This window comes from Atractosteus spatula, chromosome 14 (assembly GCF_055471065.1).
Source record: "Atractosteus spatula isolate fAtrSpa1 chromosome 14, fAtrSpa1.hap1, whole genome shotgun sequence".
Taxonomy (NCBI): domain Eukaryota; kingdom Metazoa; phylum Chordata; class Actinopteri; order Semionotiformes; family Lepisosteidae; genus Atractosteus; species Atractosteus spatula.
Genome location: NC_142719.1, coordinates 35,291,833 through 35,315,907, shown reverse-complemented (window position 1 = coordinate 35,315,907; position 24,075 = coordinate 35,291,833). Strand labels below are relative to the sequence as shown.

Below are 24,075 nucleotides of genomic sequence, written 5' to 3'. Positions count from 1 at the left end.
CCAGCAATAGAAAACCATTAGATGAAAGTGAATGGCTAATATATTGATGGAGGGATGAAATGGACAACATGCTTCAAGCTGAAAAAGGAAAAAAGTTCCTTATTAAGTCATATTAGCTTGAATAAAAACAGAAATGTTATAGCTTTTAAAAAAAAACTAATAATAATAAATAAAACAATACATCTTCAGGAGCTAATGGTGTTTTGCCAGTTGTCCTAAAGGATTGACAAAACAAATTTCAAACAGGATTTCAAACAAAACTTTCTGCTGTCAGTCAAGATAGGTTAGTATGCCTTGACTGAACAATTGCTAATGTTGCATAGTTAATATGAAATTATAAAAGGTAGTTTTTTACAGCAGTTATGATGTTATGAATTTGAATCTCATTAATGGATCTAAAATCAAATAGCAGGAATACAGATGAGTACTCCTGAGTTTGATATGGCAAGGATCTGTATTACGATTGCTTTTTTTCCTGATTTGTATTAACAATCTAAATTCTAGTAAAGCTAGTCTGGTTTGTAGGTCATGTCAAAATAGGAGTTTTAGTAAATACTGTAGAAGTAGCAGAGGAAATAAAAAAGAGTTCATTGTGACAAGTTCATTGTGTTGCCTGCAGATTGAAGATCATGACTGGTTAATATACAATGTGAAACGCTGAGTCTGAAGTCTATGTAAAAGACTTCAGTGTTTCGGTTAACATTTTCCTATTTTGCAGTAAGTGTGGAAAGTAACTAAAAGGAATGCAGGGTGATATGATGTATAGTTTAAAGTGTAGAATTAAATAAAGGAATAAGTAATTGTACATTGTTCTATTAAATGCATATTTAAAATATTGTATACAGTGTTGGTCACCTGATTCTAGATTCTAGAAAAGGTTTAGAATGAGTCCAGAACAGTGTGATCCTGGGCTCTTTGGTTATGTCCTACACTGACAGAATAAAATAACCAAAACTTTTTTATTCTTGAACAGAAAAGACTGTGAAGGGACCTCATTCCAATATTCAGAATCTTCAAAGGCATTGACTAGGTCAAACCAGTGGACTTCTTTAGAAGCAACAAAAAAATACAAACTAGAGGACACAAAAAGAGACTAAGGGGAGGTATATTTAAAGAGCAGGTGGCACTTTTCTTACACAAAGGGCTGCAATAAACAGTGATGCCTGGCTTTTGAAATGCCTGAATGAGGTCCGTGGATCAGCTTCTGGCAGCAAAGAAAGACGTGCAGAATAGCCTTCCTGCATTTGTAGACCTTCTCATGTTTTTGTGCTGAAAGTAACAGTTTTCCGAGTCGTAAAGGGGTGTGAAGATATGTCACCTTTCCATTTGGCTTGCAGAATTCTTGGCAAAATAATTCCTCTGCTGCTTTTCCTTACTAGCACTTCATCCATTGAAATTACATTTTTGTAACACCAGCATTGGCAAGAACTGCAACCCAGTACCCGTAGGATGGCAGTCAGCAAAGACCTGCTGAGCTGCAGTATGTGCTTGCTAGCCTGTAATAGTTAAAACATCAAAACTGACTCTATCCTTTTAGCCTTAAGCTACAGTTTAATAGCTTCTCTGGAGTTCATGAACATTTATACTTTTCCTTTTTTCATTTAAGTCTTTTCATTTTCTGAGTGGTGAAAGGCCTTTGACGAGGATGTCACAGAAACTGCTTTTTAATAATCCCGTTTCTTTTAACTGCGCCAGTGAAAGATAATTAGATTGCAGCTAGAAAGGACAGCATTCTTTTGTAATTTAAATTAACATTTTTTTCCCTGCCTCATTTTTCTCTCTCTCTCTGCATTGGTGCACTGGGTAATGAAAGGTTGGTATCCATGGAAGTCAGTACCTTTCACTCACTTTATTTCTGATGAGAAAACGAAAGGACAAAAGGAAGAAAAATAGCTTAATGGTGTGACAGCTATAAAATTTGCACAAGGACTACTCCTTTCTAACAAAGATTTTCAAAAATATTTTTTTCAGAGATGACACAGGAAGACATATGAATCTCTATCATAACAGGATCCCATTGCTAAATCCCAGTTTGCATGTGACAGACTAAGCCAAAAAGACATTTTTACATGGATTGTATTCACAGTATTCAATGATCCTTAGGAGGGGGAACATATTTAACCCTTCTGAGCAGTTGATGTGAATTGAACGGTTTCAGGACTCTTAGGAGGCTGTCGAGTGTGACAGATAACCTGAGTTTGCTTAGTTTGTATGCACACCTCAGAAGTAAAAACGACGGTACAATCAAGATCTGTCAACTGGCATGTCAGATTAAAATGACTGTCATCTTTGAGTGTTGGAAGGAATGATGGAGCACTGATGAATACTGACTTGCATGTTAATTACGGGGTGTAGCTACAGGGAAAATAGTGAAGGGAATGAAACCAAACTGCATCAATAGGAGAGTTTTGTGATCTGATAGAGAATTAACATGTTTGTACTTTGCCATTGTGTATTTTTGCTATTTAAAGAAAATTCTTGTCCCGTATTTTACTGAGATGTCAATTAAAAAAAGCACTTTTCTGTTGACACACTTTACATAATTGCTTTGGGCTCAGATGTTACACGGAGGCTTGTGATGTCTTTTTTTATTTTGTCTTGAACTGGATATGTGAAGGGCCTCTGTGTATAGTTATCCACTCGTATTCCCTCAGATTGGTGTAGAGGATCTTTCGGAGAGCAGCTTCTGGACCAAAGTGAAGGAAGATCGCTTTGAGAACAATGAGCTCTTTGCCAAGCTCACCTTGGCGTTCTCATCTCAGACCAAGTGTGAGTGTTTGAGTCTCAGACCTTTTACATTCAGCAGCATGTCAGTATTTCACTTCCAGAGAATGTTATGACCCTGCCTACACAATATTTAATAGGTTTAGAGCAGGGCATTCTCAAACTCACTCCAGTCTGGGTGTCAATAGAAGTTTAGAGGAATCAGTCCTTCCAAATCTGTCTGTGTGTAATACCAGCTCCCACACAGTTCATCCGATCTACCGATGGACTTGGTTACCTGCAGTTTGCTTTTGAAAACAAAGTGCTGTAGTTTGTTTTCATCTTAATGGATTATGCACGTTATGAATACATTTTCTTTCATTTTTGCTTTACATTTCTTTGGTCTTGTAAATTTACAGCATCAAAATTTATAGCAGGGAAGCTGTGCCAGCAGCCATTTTTTTTCTGACATTTTCAAAGTATTAGTTTTTCTTGTTCCCAGTCTAGGGTTTACTTTGTTTACATTGCCCCCTTTTTAAATGGCCATATCTAAATCTTTTGAAGTGTCACATGATTATTCTGCCTCAGAATGTCAGTACTGTCTTCCAGTACATTGTGTGCATAAAGTTATTACACTGACTTTTATGAAAAGGTAATAGACAGTTTCCATGATGAATATTTTGTAATCAGATGATGGCCTAATGAAGAATGATAATGATATTATTGACTTCAACGGTGTAATTTACGTTTGTAACGATTTGAGAGCACTGAGTACAGTAACTTATTGTAAACTCACAAGTCCTGTTTTAACACAGGCCACACAGTATGTATCCTGGTACATTATTTTTGTCTCTTATCGGAGCAAATTAAAACTAATTTTATTCAAATCAAGTCTGAATAAAATCAAGTATATTGCAGAATTTTCAATTCAGTAGGTTGTAATGTTTGCATCAGTTTTGTGGCTCGCTAACTTAATTTTCTATTCTCTTCCATGCACCTGCTGAACCACACAGCTTCTAAAGGTAAGAGCGCTTTCTTACTTTAATTTAAGGACAGTAAAGCCTTGGTGCGAAGTTACATTTTGTTAGAAAAATTAGGTATTTCGTGAAGAAGAGAACCGTTTTCTGGGAAAGATTTATGATCCTTTACTTGAGCTCACGACTCAGGAAAAATAGGCAACTTGCTCATCCAGAGAATGTTCTCTCTAAATGGGTTGCAGAATGGCTTGTGTGGGTGGTAATGCAGCATTGAGTGGTATTTTCTCAAAACTGCCTGGAGAATGGCTTTGGGGACCTCATAGATGTCACTGCTGTTCTTAAACTTTTAATGCTCTTAATTCACACATAAACGTACACTTTGGGTCCATGCAGTAGGTAAGTTAATATAGCAATCTGGCTTTTTCATATGAAGTTTTTTTATACTTGACTACACCTCTAGTAAGTAAGGGAAAAGGTCCCCTGTACTGAAGTGGATCATTTTCAAAGAAATGTCTATTCATTATATAAAGAGTGAACAGTAATATTTTAGATAGGTGTTCTTTGCAGGGACCAGTTTGAAAAATATGGAGACAGTTTTGCTTGATCCCATGTAAAGAGTTCGGAATTAGCCTTTTTTGTGTTCTGCTGGATTAGAAACCGTTCCTGTTTTGCTGTACTAATAGTTACAGAGCCATTGAAGAAGGAGAATACATTTAAGTGACAATCTGGTATTTACTACATTCCTCTCCACCTGCTTCTCTTGCTCTGAAATGCTTTGCAGACATTCATCATTATGTATTTGCTTCAATAGGCTCTGTGCTTTGTACTTAGAGTAGTTGCGGAATTATTTCCAAAGCGAACATTTTTTTCCCCTACTTCCAGAAATATCCAAGGGAAGAAAAAGGTTGGAGTGGTGTTGGTCGCTGAGTTATACAAAGTGATTCGAAAGACTTCGCTAATGGGGTCAGCCCCAGTGTGTGTTAATGGCTATGCTTCAAGAAATAGTTTTGAGAGGCCATTGAAATCTGTGGCTGTAAGCAGTGATGGCACAGCAAAAGCATTGCTTCTTGTTTTTATTCGATGTCATACATAGTTCAGTCATGTATAAAATCCACAACTTCTGAATATCAGTGAGACCTATTTAAGGAGACCTTCTTGATCTCCATGTTCTTACCAAAATGCGTAAAGCTTTTATATACTTGATTGAAATGTGTATAGTTCTTAATTGATGAATAGATAAGTAATGCATGTGTTCTGTTCTACAACTGTCTAACCATTAGAGTGAGCCTTTTTTGATTAAAATGACTAATGCGGAGCTTAAGTTTGATGGGGTTCTTACTATAATTGGAATAGTACCCCGTTATGGCTTGAAGTCAGAAGTAAAGAAATAATGTGCATCTCGGTAGCAAAGATATTCATGAAAATTGCTGATAAGCGTCACTGTGGAAGTGCTTAGTGGTTTCTTGTTTTATGTGTGGAAAAATATGTGGATTTGAAGTTGTACTGTTTATTATGCACTGGAAAGTGTTTTGTGACAAGGCCTAGTTGGTTTTTTGGGGGGAATTTGAGTGGATTTTTAAAAAGTTTGAAAGTTAAGTATTCACTTGTACTTAATTTTGTGTCTGGCTCATTTGTTTTGTGTGTATAAGAAAGCCGGTGCTCCTATTCTCAATTATCTTTGTTTGCTTATATCCTGGTTTCCTGCCGGGACTGGATGTCAGCCTCCTGTCTACAGAGGTTAGAGTAGCCATTAGAACCTGCTTTCCCTGAGGGCTGCAATGGATTTAGCATCTGTCTGCAAACACTTGTTTCTGTCAACTGCTTTAAAACACTCACACTGATATATGCCAAACAGTGTAAAGTATGCTAGGCTTGGAAAGGGCACTGCTGCTAACTCTTGATAGTGTACTTGCTATTCCCCAGAAGGGGATTTTGAGCAATAAGCCAGGGTTTAAAATTCACTGAAAACATGCCAGGCACTAATTTGGCTTCATTTATAAGGCAGAAATGCAAATCAACACCCAACAATATTTAGGAGTTACAATGCAGCAGGCAGAGATAAGATGCTGATTAGCTAACAAGGCACTTCGGAAGCGGAAATTGGTGCTTTCAGGAATATTTAATGTGTTTCTGAGTCCAAGAACATTGTATCAAAGCAGCATTACTGCAGATATAAGATGTTTAAAATTGTGTAACAGGATGTAGGATGAAGTATAACGTTTTTTTAGACCTGTTCATTTCATGTGTGCTGTGCGACGTTCATAGGCTCAGAGTAATTGTAAGAAAACCATTTTGTCTGCACCCCCCAATGAGCTAGTGTATTTATGTACACAATCAATTTTGACCACATTTTATTTTTTCGTATACAAGTCTTGCTGCCCTTTGGATCACAGTCTCTTCAATTTAAAACAAAGTTTTCAAGAAAATCAAATGTCAGAGCTGACAGTGCTTCTCATTTCTTTTATATGTTTATTTAGCATGTGTAGTCTGCCTTGATGCAATATAACCTTTTATTACATCTGACGCAAAACACACTGTGACCTTTTCATCATTATTTGTCCGATTCCATCTGTCTCTTTGTATATATTTGTATTCATCTCTGGTGCTCTTTTGGTCATATTCTAGTACAGAGGATTGGAGGAAGAAACAGAGGTAATAAAGGAATATTGAAAGACAAATACATTCATTGAGACACGGCTACATAAATATATTACAGGGGTCCCTAAAGTATCAAATCCCTTCTGGGTTCATCTGACTTTTTTCTATTGCTGTTAGCCTAGAGCAGTGGGATGAAGCAGGTTATGGATGAGAATTAAACAACCCACTTCTCCTTTAATCAGTGAAGCAAAACAACCACATTAGCATTCCTAGATTCATGAACTAGCGAGAGAGAATTCTAGAGAACTAGCTTCATGAAGGAAAGTAACATATCGAAACTTTTGTGACATTTGCTCCATTTCTTGATCTATTGTCATCTATAATCAAGAGAGCATTACAGATGTTCTGGTGTCAAGACCAATTCAATCCATTCCTATTTTTTTTTTAATCTTCATGGGACCAGAGTAACTTGTCTCTTCTTGAATAAAGGCTTAATTTAGAATTCAATGGGAGAATTCAATCTCTCCCATTAAGACAGTGTTTTAATAGTACCACTGATCTGTAATAGTAGCTATAATTTGTTGCTTTGAAATGTCGACCTCAGTTTTACCGTGTTTTTGTCATTACAGTCTAAGTATCTGAAGGTTTTTTTTAGCGCACTAGCACTCTGCTTGATTGCTGCCTTTTTGAAGTCTGTACCTCAGCTAGTCCAATTAGTTCAAAGATAGTGTTGAAAGTCCTGCAATTATTATTATGATATGATATTAATGTATTCTATCATCCTAAAGGAATTTCTTAATATAAAGTATGTATAAAGATAGGGTCTAATTCTCAACCTTGGGGATTTTTAGCCTTTCACAGCACACCAGTCAATATGACATGGTGCCATCTGGCAATGAAACTGGTTTCACCTAAGATGACTAATAAATTCAGTGACCTACTTAATTATTTCTGGTAGGAAGCTGAAAATTTCATCTTATTAATAAGTGTTTAATGATCTATTAGATCAAAAGCTCCATTAAAACACATGGTCAAAGCCGACAGTGACAGTCTGTGATTTTAGTTGCTTTTATCATCTGATAATCAAAGTGACCAATGAGATTAGCTCTGGATCGCTGTCACATGGATGTTTGTCCTTGTGCTTTATTTAAACATTTAGACATAGAGCTTCAACCTTTGTTCAGATAACATTTGCACAAAGGTCTTTCCACAAAATAGTATCCCATGCTTTACAAGCTTACTAACAAGCACATATACAGTAGCTGTCAATGTAACTCTTCCCCTTTCAGATGTTCTGGAAATATATTGGTTATTAAAAAAAACAGATGTTTCTTGTTTTCATTGAGTTATAACAGTCCTGGAACTAAGATTTTCTCAGTTCAAGCGATCCTGAATTATACATTAGCCACATTGCTGCTATTCTGCAAAACTACAGAAACAGTTGCTGAATATGTATATATCCACTTTAAGTTTAAAGAGATGATGTATGCAAAACTACAGTGATTACTAAGGATGTGAGGATTTATTCAGATTATTGTAAAGGCTCTTTACTCATCCAAGGAATTGTAGAGGATGTGTTTTGGGACCAGTTCTAGTTTGAGTTTACTGTGTCTACCGTAAAGCTGAATAGATTTTATGCATTTTTCAAATAGTTCCTTCACATTGAATCCAGCAGGACCTTGTTATCAGAGCATATTATATTTCAGAAGAGATATGGAGAAACAGAAATGGTTTTATGTAGAGTTCAGTGTCTGTTTTGAAAAACTTGATAGTTTCTAAATGGGAGAACCAATGCAGATGCTTTAAAATAAGCTATATTTTGGGTTTGTGTAGTAGAATCATGCAATCTGTAACTACGTGTGACACACTAAGCTTTAGCTATTTTTCAGATTAAATTAATAGCAGTCGCAAACTTGTGCACACCTTTCCTTTGGCTACAATCAGAGTAATCTGACAGAGGGTTTTTTATAATTAGTTCACTGTCATTCCTAGCTAAAAGGAAAACTTTAAAGGCATAAATCGATAGCTTTTTTGCCTTTAATGTAATCTGACATTGACTTGCCGTGACTCATTTTGTGGGTTTAATTAGATTGTCAGTTTTAAATTAGGTCATTTTTCTTCTTAATTGGTGTACAAATGTCATCTTTCATAAAGTTCAGAGGACGAGTGTGTGAACAGTTTTCCAGCGCTAAGAGTTAACTTACAGGAAAGGAATGCAGTGTGCTGTAAAGAGTGTAATGGAATCACTTTTTTGTACCAAAAGAAAAACATTCAGCACCTTCAAGTTATACATGTCATTCAGAAGTGAGTATAGTGTATTATTTACTTTTATTGATAACTTTCGAAATTTGTATTCTCATTTTTAAAAAATGAAGTGCTTTTAGTACTTCTACTATGTACTCATTAGCTTAGTTAAGTGAGCTCTTATGTGGGTGTATTCATTATGTCCTGTAGGGCTTTTAAAAAGCCCTTTAAGGCAATTTTGACAGCCTGCCTGTAAACTTTATGAATTCTTTTAAATTTGGAAGAAAATATATACCAGTAAATAATATGCATTGAGAAGGAACACATGCAGCATATGCAATCGTTTGTATTCTGTTAGTTTCTTCAAAGCTTGACTGATTTGAATTCATTTTAGGCAGTGTGTTCAATTCCAAAGTGACTTCACTGTATTGTATCAGTGCCTAAGAGCAGATGTTTTTCTTAATGCAGATGATCTTGGCACGACCAGTTTCACTCAAAGGCAACACCTTCTTTGGTTTTACAGAGAATGCTGTGCTTAGGTCCATGACATCATACAATTTGTGATTGCAGCAATACAATACAAACTATCATTGCAGGTTGTGTTCCAGTGTGCAGAGTGGAAAATCCAAATGAGTTCTCTCCAACATTGGTGTGGCGAGGGTCTCGCTGTAGGGACATGGGCAGGCAAAGTCCTACCTGTAGCCTCTTAGCAACATACTGCTGTCACTTATGACACAAAACCAGCAGTGAGATACAAGTGAGCGTTTCAGAAAAGACTTCCTATAGGAATGGTGCTTGCTATCCAAAGTACAGCTTTATGTTTTTAGCTTTTTAGCTTTAAGTGCCCGAAGCCAGAATAATCTGAAAGAAAACAATTAACTTCTGAGAGACCGCACGCATAGTACAAGCTTTTTGCATTTGTCACCTAGACACGTTCAAAGTCAAATTAAGTGAAAGATCGTTAATAAAATATTTAAACTTCCAGGACAGAGGTATTCAGTGTTATTTGTGCCATCAAGTGGAATTACTGAAACAACTGAAGCTGTTTAAATCGAGCCTGGGTAAGAGTACACTGATAAGTTCACAAGCGCATCCAAGCCATTGTCAAGATGTATTACTGAACCCAAAATGGAGAGCTTAGTTTATACAGTTAAATGTGGACCTCAAAATAATGTGTGCTCACCGTATTTTGTAGCTTATTTCTATTTTGTTTCAGTTGATAACATTATAGGAAAATCAAATGGGTTCACAGCAGAAGCCCAACTTTAACAGATTCCTCTACCAATGTTGTTCTCAACAATCCTTACAAACATTTCCTGTAAAAATACACTGATTGAATTGATTAAAAAGCTAATAGAGAGATTATTGGTCATTGAAAAAGTCTGGAGCAGTAATATGCAGAAGTAATATGAAATTGTCCCTTTTTTGGAAGTTTTTCTCTAGAGATAAAATCTGTACTGTTGACTCAGTATATCTAATAGCATTCTAGTCTTCTCTTCCTACTGACTGATGTACTGAAATGTTATTTTGTATTAAAACAATATTTCCAGCATTTTGGTTTCATTTTATACAGCAGATTTGCCAATAATTCTAGTGCTTTGTCTAGGCTTCAAGATGGAAATTAAGTATATCCCACTGTGCCTTCATGTTTGATAATATGCTCCTCTTCATCTGGGCTTTATTTCTGAAAGATTATAATTTACAACTCCAAGAAGGCTTCTCCAGGAAATAAATAAATATAAATTACCATTTAAATGCAGGTTCTGATTAACTAAAAGGGATTTTTAATGGGGATTGATAAATCCTTATATGATGCTAAGTCAATTCCATTATAATAAACCATAGTGCTGCATTTTGCAGTGCAATGAGTTTATTTTTATTATTTTTGTAATGAACCAACACCTACTCAGTACACATATGCAAATACTTTTTTTTCTCTCTTTCCTTTGGTTTTTGCATAGTTTTGGTTAATCTACTGTAAATTGTTTCAGAAATCGATCGAGCAGGGGTTTGTTTTAATTAAACAACAAACAGTATGCCTTGGTTAAGAAGTGGCATCTTAATCAAGATTCTGTTTTTCACATCGCCCAGGGTTAACTTGTGGCAGGCTTATTTTCTGTTTTATACTTTGATGCTACTGATTACAAAAAAGTATCTTAAAAAAATGAGATGGCAAGATTGCAACATTAACACCCTGTGCTTATCATTTAAATATGCAGGGCTTTCATGAAGATTGATGCACACACAATTAATTCTTGTGGAGGAGAGGAAAGAAAGTCTTCATTAACATAAATGGGAACAAGATAATGCATGAGATGACTTCTTTCTTAAGTTGTTATTATGATGCCATATATGAAATGAAAAATACTACCCTCATAATGACGTTTCGTTCCCCTTTTCAAAATTTTCCTCTTGAGCAGAACCTCTTGTGCAAACTCCCATTGGGTGTGAATACGATTTCTTCTGCCTCCTACCCATCCAACTCAACCCCCACCTTCTACACAGACTCACATACCTCCTCCTGTTCCTGAATATTTGCATATTTATAGAAATTAAAATCCTGTGCTTTCAGCTTATGTGATAGCAGCAGGAAGACTTTTTATATTCGATAAATTACAACACAGTTGAGGTACTTTAGAGGAAAACCTCAAAGTAAACTTTTTTCCCTGAAAGAATAACACAACAAGGCAGTGAACTCCGAAAAAAATACTGGATTTTCTGCCCTCCTGTTTGAGTTTCCTTGTGCAGAACCGCCTTTAGTGGTACTCTTAAAAGTATCAGAGTAGCTCCTTCATCAGCTGCTCTTCCAAACATAATAGTAATGCTGCATAATAGGATTAAATTTCCCAAGAAATGTGTTTTTGTGTATTATTTAACTTGCATGTGGCCAGCCAATTGCAAATTTAAAAATAGCAGGAAACTTGTAGAAATCATGTTTACCTGACATTGTAAGGCCTAGGAAGAAGTCTGTATAAAATTTACAGAAAGTGCTTGGTAACAAATGATTCGAGTGCTATGTTTCAGAAGGAGTTTGATAAAGTGGAGAGACAAGTTTCTACATTTGACAGCACCCTGAGATGATGGTTACTTGCAGCAGTGGCCACTCAGCGTAGCCAGTGGTAGTCATTCCTTTCTTTGATCTTGGTTTTGTTCATGTGTGTTGACCTTTTATTTCTGAAAATCTGGTAAACACCTCTGCGGCTGTTTGTCTGATGCCTTTGCCCTTTGTTTCCTCCTTCTTGTTGTGACGTGCCCCTTATTGCCTCTCAAGTAGTGGCAGGTATTTAATCAAAGATGTATTTATTAATTATTTTAAAGCATTACATTTGATCTTTTAACCTTTTAGATAAGCAGTTTTGAACCCTGCGAAACTGTTACACATGTAGGGAAACGTGTGGCCTAATTTTCCTTCCAGGCGTTTGAATTTTTCACGAAGCAGGTACCCATTTACACAGGAATGAATATGAATATACAATCCCACTTTCCCTCCATTGCTGTTACTAATGATGAGGAGAGTGTGCTTATAGCAGCAGTCATAGATTAGTGCATTAAGAAGTCCCTAAAGACATTCATTTTGTCCATTTACAGGTACATTCAATTTCTATTCCCTGACTGGCTGGTTTTAATTTTTAACTCCATTTGAATTAAAAATACACGACAGCCTCTAGTAAAAAGCTTATCTGCTCAAATGTGCAAAGATGATTTTTTTGTGGGTCCTATGACTGCTTTTAAAGTACTCCTACCACAGTTTTACATTTATTTCTGTTGTTAAAGTCAGACTCAGTTTAAATAATATATTGCCCTTTTTTTCCTTTCCCTTTCACCTCACTAGATTTGACTTGAATTTTAAAAAGTACTTTCTTGTCAGAAGGTTGGAAGCCATGTTGTGCTTTGTAAAATGGCATGTTAGGCTACCTAGTACATATAAAAAAAACTGTATTTCAAAAGTTACTAGCTGAGCTTAGTAATAGAGTATCATGTATTGTAGCAGGAATGTAAACCTAATAGTGTTAGACATTGTGTGGTGTTCTATATTTTGTTTGTGCAGATCCTACCATTGGTTTGCAACTATTGAAAGCATGGCTGCATGTACAGAGATTTATGTCCATGCAGGTTCGAGGTACTGTGTTCACACAGCATTGGGTTTCTTGACGTGCACTACTGTGACGTCCGCTGATTCTGAATTGTTCCTGTGAATTTAAAGCTGTCTGCATCTGAACACAAATTCACACAGACAGATGGTTTGAATGGATGAATAGATAACAGCAGAAATCTTTAGTGTGATCCTTTTAGTTTTGAGGTTTTCTCATTGCATTGAGTACTAGAGGGGTCGGGTGGAGGAGGAGGGGATGTTTCTATTTGTGGGTGGAATTGCTCACCGGCCTGCTTACAAAATCAGACGAGTGATGCTATGCGTTTTAGCACCAAATCCCCAAAACACCCTCGACTGGTTCTTATCCGCATCTCTCTTCTCCGTCTGAGTGGACACTCCAGGCATGCTGCTGTCTGCAATTATCAGAAAAGGGCAGCTCTTTTCCCCGGCAGGCAAATTGAAACCGTACCCCTTTAGTGCCCAAGCGAGTCCACCTTTCAAAAGATAGCACATTAATATTGCATGGCACTTAGAGCCACAAAACTAAGACAAAAAAGTCGAATACAAAAAAACAAACTAATTTCTGCATCCAGCTCATCCTGAGAGATTTCATTTCCTCTCTCAAAAATTGCTGGTGATGTAGCAGGAGGTTGTGTGTCTGGTTCACTGGATTTTATTTGGATTTGTCTGCTTATGATGTGAGCTTGTATTGTGCCAATCTGAGCTTATTTCATTTAATGAAAAATAAAATTGCCCAAACCTTTATTTGGCCTGTAGTTTTTCATCAGACGTGAAGTTAGTAGTTCATTATTGGATGGGTCCTCTCAAATGATATAAGCAATATCATCAACTGGGCATTTAATGGTCAGACTCAGTCTCTTGTATTCATATTTTTTTCTGTTGAAAGCTCATATTTCCTTGTCTTGTGAATTGACATTTTTGGTATATTTGTTATAGTTCTATTTAACTTTTAAAATTGTAGTTTGGTTAAAATGTACCTAATTTATTTAATCTTTAAAAGGTTTTAGGTCCTTAAAGCCATTAGTGAGCCTGTTTTGTTCAGCTTTTTTGTGCTTGAGTTCCTAAATAAGTGGTTTGGGGTTTTTAAGGAATGCTGGGAATTGAAAATATGCTTTTAACTTAACCGCAAACTATATTTTGGAAGCTTGCTTTTATAACTTTGTGTGCTGGTAAAAATATTTGTTGCCATCAGATGAATTTAAAATCATAGGTTTTTACTCTGCCTGTTTTGTTTTACTTTCCTCAGAAACACGAAGACCAAATCACACAAAGAAGGCTCTACAGCCGAAACATTGTATTTTCTTTCTTCTCTTTCCAGCATGGAATAAACCTATTACTTGTACAATTGAGCAGTGCCCACAAAAACAAAAGATTTGCTAATTTCTTTCCGGATCTATAATGAAATCTCCTCATCTCATCTACATTTCCACATGGTTTAAAATCCCTGGCAGGAGGAATTCATTTTTACTGCACCTAATAGCACCAGGAGGTATTCAAAATGTCAGACACCCCACTGGGTAACGGAACACTTTGCCAGCAAGCTCATTTGTTTTGATGAAGAGACTTTTGTATTGCTTCTGGCTTTCCTGTTTTTCTTTTTTTTTTGTAATTTTGATAAATTCAGAAATTTGTTCTGGAGAAGTTCCTTTTCAAAAAGCACAAACTAATCTTGTTGAAGCAAAGACTTCAAAGCTCCTACTGTGTACAGTACGTGTTCTGGACTTTGGCTTTCTCAGTGTGGTTTCATTGACTGTTAACCAAGCTCCGTGGTGATGAATAATTAGTGCGGTTTTGATAAAGTAATAAGGATATCATGAATGTAAAATATTTTATTCATCAGTTTTTTTCCCCCAAAACTACAAGGTACAACAGTACCCAGAAAACATAAGAGCATCACATAGTATATTGACAAAAGTGAAACCAAAGTAAAAGCACAACTGAAGATATAGTGAAACAATAGGTCTTTATCTAAGTTTTAAAATTGCGAACCTGCACAACAGAACTCATTGTTTCTTAATGGAGAAAATTAAAAAGACCTAAATCAGCAGATTTTAATCAAGTGTTAAACTATGTTGAATGTTGTACTATTATTTTCGAAGATGTAATTAAGATCAGAGTGCTTATATATCAACAGGATACCCTTAACGTCCACTATAAATTTCACAGGAAACCAGTTGCATTTACAGGGGACAGATCTGGTAAGGCAGTCGTTTAGTTAAATGGACCACCAAATCCTGCCCACACAAAAACTGGCCAGGTCCTTCAGTAGATATGCCAGTCAGCAAGGCATTGGAACAGTCTCATCTTGATTAGGTTAAAGCATTTATCAGTATGATTACTTTATACTGCAGAATTGCGTATAGTTACTATGACTCTGTCACTGTTGCTCACATGGGTGTTTAAAGGAACATTTTCTAATTTCTTAATTTCAAATGTATTGTACAATTAGTAGCCTATTGTTCTGCCACAAGCTGAAATGAAGTTGAAAGGTAAGCTTTTTACTTTTACCAGAGAGGTTTTTTTTATGCTACAATTATGTACACGTCTTGGTTGTGAGATGGCTCCATCGAGACTTCTGCATCTGCGAAGTACATAAACAAATGCAACTTCCCGTTAAATTAAGTAGTTTGCAGGATAATTTCAGTCTGGCGAAATCATTGTCACTAGAGAGTCCACCCCACTGTTTTATCGCTTGATCATTAATCTGTGTGGCTGCTGAATGTTTTCTTTCCATCTTTGCACGCAGGAGATATGCTCAGAAAGTTTGGTGTCTGTAGGTGTCCAATTTGAAATGGCTTACCCATTCACAGCGTGTGCACTGACATTGCATTCCCTTTCTAATCAAACCTGCTCTGTTTGGTCTAAAGAGCTGTTTTGCCTTTTACACTTTATTACACTGCAGCAAGCTGAAAAGTGTCAAGTTCTGATTAAAATCATTCCTCCTCTGGCTTTCAGAATATATGCATTTTCAGTTCGGCATCTGTTGGAAGCACACTGAGTTAATGAAAAACATTTGATGATTGTGGTCTTAAGTGATAAGTCTTACAATGAAGGCTGACTTTGTTTCTTTTTGCAGGGGTGGTTATCTCCTCGATAGAATGTATGATGCAAGGTCACAAAGCACCCTGTTTTCTATTATTCAGTACGATACATATGATATTAAATGGGTAATGATATGTAACTGAGAGCAGCGACTCGGACAATTTAGAAGGCTAGGACAAATGATTGTCTACAGAAGTAGGACAAGACTGCAGCATTAACAGCTGAAAGACAAAAAGGGAAGGAGAGTCCTGAATCTTTGAAAGTTGGAGCAGACAGTTTTTAAGATTCCCAACAGCCTGACCCAGATACAAACTCCTGGAGGGTTTTTGTTGGGTTTTTTTTTTGGTTTCTTAGGACAGCAAGGGCCATCTCAATACTGAAATTGCTGTCAGTTTTGTTCTTGCTTTTGGGTTTTCTTTTGAGCACAACACTAAAGGCTTTAACAACTTTTAAGTCTTGAGACTGTCCTCTCTCTTTTCCTTTGCTGCAGAAGGTCTATTTCTAATTAGGCTGCTGTCGGCTGGCCGCAAATGAAAGCTTCCCTATTCCATTACACCGCTAGGGTAGAAACAAAATTATGATCTTTTCAAGTCTGCTTTATGCAATAATCTTCTTTATCAGGATTAATTAGGAATTTAAACTTTAATCTTATCGGCAATGTGATCCTGCTGGATATAATTCTGGGGAGCTTGGTTTTGCTGTGTTACTTGTTAAAACCTAATTTAGGACATGAAATTCACTCTCTTTAAAGTGATTTCGTTTACACTACTCTTTCTGATACTCCTGGTTTCTTATCTCTTTTTAATTTTTTGTCCTGGTCTCTGAAATGCAGTAACTCTGCTTTTAGCCTTAGATGTGTTTTCTTTCTTCACCCAGACCTTTTCTCCTATTTTTGAATTCTGTTTAATTCACCTGCCTATAATGTAGGGTCTGCTTTCATGCTCAGAGCTATTTAATATTTGACGATGGTGCATGGGAGGCATTTTTGAAGAGATTCCATTTTAACTCCTATAACACTGCTGTCTCTCATGTTTAATGCTTGACATTCCAGTGATTATTTAATTAGGTTTCCTGTTTTTCCTTTGCCTTTCTAGTTCTGTAAATGTATATTTTCTAGTTGCTGTTTTCCTTTTAGACACAATTAAAAAATGATCAGTTTGTGCATATAAAATAAGCATTTTTTTGTGCTGTTTACAGGTTAAGATTAAAATTACCTCTGATGTTTGGTTAAATGTACCATTTTGTTTGGTTTTAAATACAAACAACAAGAGATTTTAGTATGTAGAAAATATGTTTTCAAACTTTTGATTTTTGACCATTTAAATATATTAAATATATCATTTTGCTGGAATGATATATGAAATAAACGTGTTTTGTGCTGTTTACAGGTTAGGATTACGATTACCACTGATGTTTGGTTGAACTTCCTATTTTGGTTGGTTTTAAATGCAAATAACAAGATTTTAGTGTGTAGAAAGTATGTTTTCAAACTTTTGATTTTTGACCATTTTTGACGGGTGCGTGGCTTTTTAAAAGCTGTTAAATTGGGCCAAATTTCTTTCTCAAGGAAACAACAAAATAACACTTTTCCTGCATTTCAAATGGATTCTAAAGCCCAGCAAAATGTCTAGCTGTTGTTCAAAACCTAACCCTAACCTTAACTGGGGCACTTCAAGAATATCTTCTAGAACAACTTCTGAAACTAGAAGTAAGAGAACAAAAGCTACAGTTTTAAGTATTTTAAATTATTATCATCTGCAGTGAATCTCTTTTTAATTTGCTGCATTTCTTTATTTGTGACCTGCTGCTGAAGTAACGTACTGTATTTGTCTGGGCATGCCATTTCATCCCCACATTTGACATTGGAGAATGAAAAACGCATTCATGCAGTATTTCCTCAGAGTTGGGCAGTCAGGTGAGCAACTGAAACACAACAGTTTAAACCTTGCTGAAACAGGCAAAAATGTCATATGTGTCTATAGGAATCTGACTCTGTCCTGGGGTCATTACCCCTAACCTGACTTGAGTGCATTTTTAACAGACACCTGCTGTGTAGGTGATATCTCAGGAATAGCCACTGGACCATGAATGGTCAGAGGTTGACCATAGCTGGACTCTGACTATAAAACACTCGCTGTAACACTGATGTCATTGGGGACACTGTGGGGGATGTACCTTGTGTGTCTGTTTCTGTCACAAATTAAACACATCTTAAACCTTCACCAGACTGCACTGTGACTCCTTGCATCCCTACATGTCTTTCTGCTCTTAGGTCTGCTGTAAAGTCTATGCTCTTATGGCATTCAACAGATGAGCACATGCATCCTGACAAGTGCATAATTAAGTCTGTTGTTCTTGCTCGTAGGCCTTTGCCTTTGGGAAACCCTCTTTATAAATGGAGAAAATGGATTAGGGAAGAAGGCTGTGATGTCTGTGTTATAATGTAATACAAGTCTAGCTAAACCAAATTCCCCTATGTAGGCTCCAGTCCCAAAAGACTGGTTTTCTGAGGAGTTATGATTTAAACAGCAGAACGGATCTACTGCAGGTCATTTTTGAGCAGTTGTTGTTCCTGAGAGTTAGTCAGTTTTTCTCATGGCACTTTGATGCAGCCCAAAGTCTTTTGCAGTGTATTGTTTACGCAGAAATTCCCAAAAGCAAACGTTAAATCTAGGTGATGTGGAAACAGTTATTTTGCCCTTTTTTAGTGGTGCTTCTAGCAATATTTTGAAGGGCAACCATGTAGAATTAATACCATGATTTTTCCGCATTTTCATTGCTATTTAATTACTAATTGATGGTACAAACCAGCAGTGAGTGAGGTCCTTTTTTATAGGGCACAAAATTCTGCGTTTATCTTTATAAAGTAATTGCCTTCCAAAATTTTCTGGAAATCTTGAGTGCAAATTAAGGATTTTTTAATAACCATCCCTTTGTTCATTCTCCATCTGGAGGTCCTGTATATTTTATTTTGTGTAGGGTTTACAGGGGCTATAGATGTTGCCTCGGAGATTTAATATTAAACTAAACAACACTCTTGCTTTGTGGATTTGGGTGGCAAGAAAGTATCATTAGAATTAACCTTCCGCCTTTTACAGAACAAATGAAAATCTCTCCTCATCTCTGCTGTTCCATCTCAGAGTGGAAGAGATTGATTTCTCTCTCACTGGAATAATAGAAATAAAGCAAATAAGATTGCATATACGAAAAGGTATATTTTGGATAGCTGTGTGTGAGTATAATGAAGATCTGTCAGCATAAAAAAAACTAGTTTTACATTACTTTAAATTATTACAAGTTACACAAGTATACAAGTTCTTTTTGTATGTTTATCTATTTTATTTCAAATAGACTTAATAAAGAACTAAATGGGCACATTTAGACAGATACTCAGGGATGTTTCCATGTTAATCTGTTGTGATGCTTTTCATACAAATGGCAGTAACTGTGTCAATACAGAAGCAATATGCAGGAGACTTTGGTCTCTAGGAGCACAGCCTCCACGTCCTTACATTCTTAATGAGGTTTGCAGGTTAGTCCAAATCTGCTTTGAGTTAAAAAATAAAAGCTTGCTACCTGTGATAAGCCTGCAGTGTTGAGTTAAGATGATGTGGACAAAACTTTTGTAGGCCGCTTTGCTCCTGAGTAAATGTCATGATTCCTGATGAATCTCGTCAGCCTGTCAGGTTTATTACAATAGCTTCCTGTCTAAAACCCGGAGCTGGGAGATGTTAGTCTGGATGACTGACAGCTTCAGCTCCTGTCGGTAACAAAGGCTGCATTGCAGTAGGTTCAGCAGATAACATTCAGACAAGTCTGGAACATAGTTTGCAAGCTTATATTTTTAGTTGGTACAAAGCTCTGGATTTTTAGAAAAAGGACTTGCATAAACTATGAAATAGGAATAATTATTCTTTGCATTTAAACGACAGCCAGCAGCCCCACTACACAGATTTGGTGAGAAATTGTTTTACCAGTTGGATTAAGGGGGATCTTTACGTACTCCAAATGGTACTAGGTTGAAGTGGAATTAATATAGGACGCTGGCGTTAACACTACTCTGTCATGGAACAAAGTAGTTATGACCTTGGTTTAACATTTTATCTCAAAGATGGTACCTCCTATAGCAAAGTGTATCTGGTCACCATTCTGGGGCATAGAATAGGAAATTCAAGGAACAGTGCCATTTACTCATGCACTAGCACCACTTACAGAACCAACCTAATTTTTCTTGGAAGTCTTCCAGTCTTCCTTTTGAGATATGACCAAATGGGACGAGGAGGTGTTAACAGTGCTGTACATCCAAACTGACTTTACTCATGTCACCTTTTCTCTTGATTTGCAAGAATCAAGACCTAATGCAACTTAAAAACATTTAGCAGCCACACAGATTAATGATCAAGCGATAAAACAGTGGGTTGTACAACTTAAAAACATACAAGGGGCATGGACCTTAAAGCAAAAATATATATTTGGGGCAAGTTATTTCACAGCTCCTCTCAAAGCTATTGAGTAAATAAAAAAATTAAATCATTTTTGAAATGTTGTCCAAGGAATTTATATAAATATATTCTATATATGGTATATTTTCAGTTTGCTTTTGGATAATGGTTTCAATTTATGATTTTGTTAAAAAGGTGTTTTGGAATTGTGGCTTCATCACTCATTGTGCTGCTTCCTTTCTGAAACAAAGGCTTAATTTGTTAGCTACCACATTCCAGTAGACAGCCTTGAAACCACAGTTTTGATTTTTTCAATTATTTCCTACATGAAAATGTGGATACAATGTAAGAGTGGCTGGGACCAAGAATTTACTCAGGCTACATTATTAAACAAAATCCTTAATGGGAAAAGAACTGCCTGGAGAAAAAAAAAATTCTAAAAGAATGTTTCATATAATGGCAAAGCAGTTATACTGTATAACAAGGAGACCACAAAAAGAAGTCCAGGCAAGCATTTTTTAATCCATTACTGAAGGAGGGCCTGGAATCGGCTGTCTTCAGAACAAAGTGTTTGAATTGTTGCTGTAGCTGGAAAGTTTTCTTTAGTTGGAACACTAACTAAATCAAACATCAAATGATTTTTGACCTAGAATTGGATGCCAAGAAGCAAAAGCAAAGGTTAACAAAAAATAAAGCTTCTGAACTTCCAGCCAAATAAGATCTTCATTTTAGGAGGCTCCTATGGAAGGAGATGGAAGGCACAGAGCTGAATTGGCCCAGATTCCACCGGGCTCATGTGGCAGTGATGTGATCTTCCTTGTTTTGCAGCCTTGACCTCTGCTGCTGGCATTGTGTTTGAAGGGCTAGCAGCACATCTTATAGGCCACATGCGAATCCCATTGAGACGAGCCGACATGACCAAGGAAAAGTATTTGGTAGTTTCTGTGTGTTGCATTTCCAAAAGAAAAATTGATGCTCGTAAGACTCTAACTTATATCATTGTTATGTCAGGAATTATTATTAATTAAATAAGTTTGTCACAGGGGAAGGGGAGTTGTGTAGCGTGTGTAAACATAGCCGGATTTGACATTACAGTAGTAAAGAAGCGGAGTCGTTTTGGAGTAAGTCTGCTTATTGACGAGAAGCACTGTACATTGTTAAACCTCTTGGAATAATGATGTTATTCTCTCTGTTCTCTTGGTGTTTGAACTTTAAATCTGACAGTCGTCTGATGAAGGCTAGGAAGAGAGCAGTGCTGCAGATGCCTTTAGCTCTCCTTCAGGGCATCATATCCACTGTACTTTATTTGCATTTCAAAAATGTGTGTGTTGGGGAGGTGGTGGTCAAGTAATACAGGAGAGGCATTGTGGTATTTAAAAAAAACAATACATGGTCTAATTACTACACATCACACAAATTTAGCAGTACAATATGATTAGATAATGTTCACCAAAAAATAATTTAAATTTAAAAGATTTCTTTAGATGCTAGAGATACGTGAGTATGTTGTTTTCTGTAGTATTAATCAGTTAGAAAGTGACTGGGGCTTTTAAAGGTTTCAAAATGTGAAATGAATGTTTATTATTCCATGAGACAAGGCTAGTGGCAGTCTGCTTATATTAATTAATTGTATTTATGATGCTTTTCATCACAAAGGATTCCAAAGTCCTTTAGAGATAGGAGGGGACCCATTTCATCCTGCACTGATGCCAGACACCTATTTTATGCCACACAGTAGATCAGGTGGAAATGAGTTCAGCAGTTGAATTAAGGGCAAATGTTAGGTAGGACAGATTGAGTTGAGCAAGCCCAGAATGGAAGTCAACCAGGACACTGGAGTTAACATCTGTACTCTTACAGTGTGATGGGATTTTAAATAACCAGATTGATAGGACCTCTGTTTAATAGCTCATTTGAAAGACAGTATCATTACAGCCATTATACTGGAGCATTAGCTTTATAAATTTCATTCCAAAGAGTTCTACCTGCAGTAGTTGACTACAAACACCACTTAGAGCAGTAACCTTTTTTTTTTATTTCTTGGACGTCTCTCCTCCCAGTACATAAACAAGTCTAGCTAGGCTTAACTTCTGAGATCTGATGAGATACAGCTAGAAGGCGCAAGTGCGGCTGTCGTATTTATTATAGCTATGATTGCTGCTATTTTTATTATTGTTGCTGTGCACAAACATCGTCAATAACAAAAGCAATTAAAGTTTAATGATTTATCTGGTAAGGCAGATAAATTACTAAGATGCTGAGTGCCAAGCCAGTTACACTTGCTGCTTCAGTGGTCTACTGTAGACAAATCCCATTTGTCATTTCTGTGTTTGAGGTTCAGCTCCTGTATAGAAGGGAAAGGACTGAAGTTAACGACTTTTGACGGGGGCGTAGAGGAGGGAGATGGTGTTGTGGAGGAGATTTGCTAAATCTCGATGTGTATCACAATGTTGCCGCACTCCAAAAACCTTTTTTTTTCTTCTCCGACGTTTGAGATCATGAGCTAGGGGAAATTGCTGTGGCACATGCCATTTTTAGAATAGTCCCGTGGGGAGAGATGAGTGAGGTAGAGTGACACTGTCAAAAGCAGACATCTTACTTTGCTGGGCAACCTTGCAGATGCCCCATTGTGGAACAAGGAAGTGTTGTTTTTAGTATTGATGTTGCATTCAATGGAAGGAAAACAGGTCAACAAGAATTAGGTCAGTTTTCTGCAGACTAAAGGTATCCTTTAATAATTCCTCTAGTCTCCACAGCCAATAATGCAAGGTCCAATTTGCTATTCTTAGAATCCAAAATCTTAATGTTGCTACATTAGCAAAACAAACAAATCAGTTTTCTTGAAGAGGGGGAGCTTCCCTCACAGTCTTTTCATTTCATATCCAAAAGGGCTGCTTGTATTCCAGCACTTTTTTAATTGATTTTCTGGTGTAGTGTTTCATAGCCGTTCAGGGACGCCAAATATGTAATCATAGTGGCTCTCTGAAGGCACCAGTTCTGTAGGGTTTGGGCATTTACTGAGACAATTTTCAATTGTAGCAGTAAATCACAAAGTTGATTCTTTTGATGGCTTTAGAATCCAACCATGCGATATAACTCAAACAACGCACACACACAGGTACTAATACACGAGGATACATTTATTAATACATAGAATATGCATGTAAACCTAACAGATCTTATCGAGAGGGTTATCAGAATACAAAAGATATATATTCAATCAGTTACGAAGTGTTACACATCAAGAGGACATACGTTCAGTATATCATTCATTAAGACCGTTTCGTAAAGTGAACTTGGTTACAACTTCTACATTAGATACTCAAAACAAGTACATAACTCTTAGGAATTAAATTGATATCAACTGGTTGGGATAACAATTGAATTCTCGAGCTGTAATGCATTGAAGTTGAATACTCATCCAATTTCTGGGGATTCAGATCTCCTGCAGGCACAAACAATCAGCTGCAGGCTTGTTGCTGTCCAATCCGCGCTCTCTGGCTCCGTGCCAGGCTGTGCTGTGCGGCTTGCGACGGTGCGCTGCTGATGCTCACTGACCGGCTAGTTAGTGTTGGCTTTAACTAGCAAAGTTTGTGCACAGGAGAAAAGATGACTGTGGATCCCAGCAAGTCAGGAAGAGGACCGGTTCGTTCCTGATGAAGAGCTAGTTCTGAATAGTGATTCAGCTGTCCACAGTTCTGACCTGTCCACGAGGCCTGCTGCTGGTTACTCTCTGGCAACCTCCACTCTAGACTCTTAGAACAAAGGAAAGTTCTGGCACTCGGACACACTGGCCGTTCCGTGGTTGTCCGGGCTGAGTCTCGGGATGGTCAGGAGGCGCGCTGCGAGAATGTCCTGCCCTTGGGAGCCTTCTGCTCCTGGGCCGTCCTGCCCTGGAATTCTCCTTTGAATTCCCTTTAGAACAGTCCACAGAATCCTCTCCAGAATCTTACTG

General features: G+C 37.0%; 1 protein-coding gene across 1 annotated transcript in view; it reads left to right on the top strand.

Annotated features, from left to right (window-relative positions):
• The window catches only part of LOC148821253 (protein diaphanous homolog 1-like), a 47,958-nt gene extending 44,924 nt beyond the window's left edge, over positions 1-3,034 (top strand). The window contains exons 18-19 of the mRNA XM_088933449.1: positions 2,655-2,769; positions 2,961-3,034. Coding sequence (XP_088789575.1) covers positions 2,655-2,769; positions 2,961-3,034 — 189 coding nt within the window. The remainder of the gene's footprint in view (positions 1-2,654; positions 2,770-2,960) is intronic.
• The last annotated feature ends 21,041 nt before the right edge of the window (positions 3,035-24,075 follow it).